Raw genomic sequence first — 3155 nt, 5'->3', positions numbered from 1 at the left:
GTGCATATTACATATAGTGACATACATAGAGTGAAGAATATGACAGTTGGAAATTAGTTTTGAAAGAGGCGCAAACACCTTTTTGGTCTTTGAGAGAAAGAGAGGGAGAGAGAGAGACAAAGAAAGTCAGAGAGAGAGAGAGAGAGACAAAGAAAGTGAAAGAGAGACAAAGAAAGTCAAAGAGAGAGAGAGAGAGAGAGAGAGAGAGAATCAGGGAAGGGGAGGGGAGATCAAACTGAAGCAAAAAAAAAAAAATTCGGTTAGAAGTTTCTTCAAAGAACATTTATCAAAAACCACTCTCGTCTTACTGGAAATAGCAGTCAAATCTCAAGTCGAATCACACTCTACCGTTATAATAAAGGAAGGACACATTGAACGATGTAGTCCTTGGTATATACATACATACATACATATATATATGTATATATATTTATATATGTATGTATACATACATACAAAAATTGCGGGATGGTCATGGTTTGGGAATGATTGATCATAGGTCAGCTCGATCAAGGCTAAAACATTACCTGGGGTTAAATAACAACAACATTAATTAATTATTGAACTCAATTACATTCAGAAAAAGTTTCAAAGTTTCGCTCATCAAAACGATTATATACATACATACATACACATTATAAACACACACATATATATATATACACATATATATATATACATATATATATATATATATGTATGTGCGTATATTTTTACGTACCAAGTTAAAGTCGGAGGTGATAGTAAAACATCCTGTGTGTAATAACAGAAGACGAGAGAAGCTCCATACCAAACTTTTATAGAAGGGAAGAGAAACTGGCGAAAACTACTTTCACACGCACACACACATACACATATATATACGTACACATACATACATATACACACATCTACACATACACTTTAATAAACGCGAACACACACACACATATACACACATAGTAACACACTCCCACACGCACGAATATGCGTTATTATGTAGGCGACGGCGGAGAGGATAATGATTGGAGGATTATGTATGGTAGAACAAAAGTGACGAAGAACTTTTCGCCGAGACTTGAGAAAAGTTTTGCATATTTTAACTGTTCTGCTTACAGATTGTGCGAATCAGCAGGTTGATTTTTTTTTCTTGGAAATACTAGCTTATCCAGATTCTCACTTAGGTATTTATCTACAAAACCAAATATACTAATTATTATTTATATAAATGTGAATTTAGAATCTGGATATAGAAGTCGAAGGTTTAGAAACGGTTGTCCGTAGTTGTCCTCTTTCTCTTTGATTTCCAAAATGATATTGCATCAGCAGGCAGCAGACCTCTATGTTTTTTCTTGCCTGTCCTGAACAATAATATCCAGTCTGTTATGGCTTATGCTGAAGGCTTTTAGAATATCTTTGAAGCGACTTTTCTGGCCTCCCTGGAAGTAATTGTCTTGTTGGATGGAGTCATAAAATAGTTTCTTTATATTATAATGCGAATAATATTGTTACGGCGTCGGCCTACCATAGAATTCTTCTCTATTTGTCGGTTATTTTTCACTCTCCCGGTTCAGCAACCGGAAGTGACGAAAGAAGGCTCCTCTCTTGTAATGGCGGCTCCCACATCATTTGGCGCCGGTCCGACCGAAACTTTCCCAGTTCACTCCAAACAGGTACGTCTCTGGTCTTTGTTATTTTCACCAGACGTGGTTCTCCACCGCAGCATCCTTCTCCATAACTTTCATCTTCTCTCTGTCTCTATTCTATCTTCATATTTAACATCAATGGAGCAACCGTATCGAACACCGCGTGTTTATAAACAACGTAATGCTTCGTACCACGAGCACAAGCTTTTGAAATTTGAACGAATGAGGCTAGTCGGAGACATCGAGCTCCCCACCAGTGCTCAAGGATGAAAAGCAAAGTCAATCTCGGCGGAATTTGAACTCGGAATGCAAAAACGGACGAACTACCGTTACATATATTTCACATGAATTATCTGTACGTATAATGGAAAAGAAACAATGAAAGGAAACCATCTGTCCAGCCATTATACCACGAAGAACTGTCTCCATTTCGTATATGCCAACGATATAGCATTATTTACAAACACAACAGAAGGAACACAAAGTTAAAGTATATAGGCGCTGGCCAACTAAATGGTTCCGGGTGCTGTCCTGCGTCCAACAACCCCGGATCGATGAATACCTTGTCATTGGATTTGATAGACGGAAGCTGAAAAAAACCCCGTCGTATATGAATATGTGTGTGTTTGATAACTGGTGATGGTTTTGTTTACGTCCCTGTAACTTAACAGCTCGGCCAAAGATACCGATAGAATAAGTACTGGAATCAATTTGTTCAACTAAACTAGAGGTTCTCAAATCAAACGCAGAGGGTACCGCCTCTAAGGAGGCGCCGGGCATGTCGAAGGTAGCATTAAAGTTTAGGGGGTTTCGGTGAGGTAACATAGTTAACAATAAAATGAGACACGAGTAGTTTTCTGCTGTTTCTAGCAGGTCGATCGACTGTGTAGAATCCACGCAGTTGCTCAACCTGATATAGAAAATTCATTTAGATCTCATTAAGCACAAGAAACTTGCAATGTATGAAGTAAATTTACAATTTTCGTCATTGTTTATTATCATTTCACGGTTAAAAGCTTCTGAGATTATCCACGTTGTTAGTTAAGTCGTAATAACTCACTCGTCCCTTAGGCAGGGGATCCCTTATTGTTGCTAGCTATTGTTCTATATTCTTTTGTACTCTAGGCACAAGGCCTGAAATTTTTGGGAAGTTAGGGTGGGGGGTTGCAGTCGATTAGATCAATCTCAGTGTGCAACTGGTACTTAATTTATCGATCCGGAAAGGATGAAAGGCAAAGTCGACCTCGGCATAATTTGAACTCAGAACATAAAGACAGACGAGCTACTGCCAAGCATTTAGCCCAGCGTGCTAACGTTTCTGCCAGCTCACCGCCTTGTTCTATTGTTCTATATTACCATTGTTATTTATCATTTATGAACATGCATTTATTATAGTCTTCACTCTTATGCAATCCCCACCACCACCATTGTTTCTTCTTTGCTGTTTTGTTTTGTATTTCATTTTTCTGAAGCCCACTCCCTCCCCTCCCACCAAAAAGAATAATCTTATTGTTCTTGTGATCAATGCTA

General features: G+C 38.3%; 2 protein-coding genes across 4 annotated transcripts in view; one reads left to right on the top strand and one right to left on the bottom strand.

Annotated features, from left to right (window-relative positions):
- The window catches only part of LOC106869432 (CAP-Gly domain-containing linker protein 3), a 97359-nt gene that overhangs the window by 89895 nt on the left and 4309 nt on the right, over window positions 1–3155 (bottom strand). For 2 of the 3 annotated variants that reach the window (XM_014915174.2, XM_014915176.2), the window contains exon 1: window positions 722–849. The exons of the other annotated variant lie outside the window; for it this stretch is intronic. The gene's annotated coding sequence lies outside the window, so the exon portion shown is untranslated. Of the gene's footprint in view, window positions 1–721; window positions 850–3155 lie in introns of those variants that run through there. 3 annotated transcript variants of the gene reach the window in all.
- LOC106869427 (proteasome assembly chaperone 3) overlaps window positions 1458–3155 on the top strand; it is a 10305-nt gene continuing 8607 nt past the window's right edge. Inside the window, exon 1 of the mRNA XM_014915159.2 lies at window positions 1458–1652. Within this exon, the coding sequence (XP_014770645.2) occupies window positions 1473–1652 (180 nt within the window). The 5' untranslated portion in view covers window positions 1458–1472. The remainder of the gene's footprint in view (window positions 1653–3155) is intronic.

The sequence above is a fragment of the Octopus bimaculoides genome, chromosome 19, assembly GCF_001194135.2.
Source record: "Octopus bimaculoides isolate UCB-OBI-ISO-001 chromosome 19, ASM119413v2, whole genome shotgun sequence".
NCBI classification, from domain to species: domain Eukaryota; kingdom Metazoa; phylum Mollusca; class Cephalopoda; order Octopoda; family Octopodidae; genus Octopus; species Octopus bimaculoides.
The sequence above is the reverse complement of the archived record's forward strand: the minus strand, read 5'-3'. Positions and strand labels throughout refer to the sequence as shown.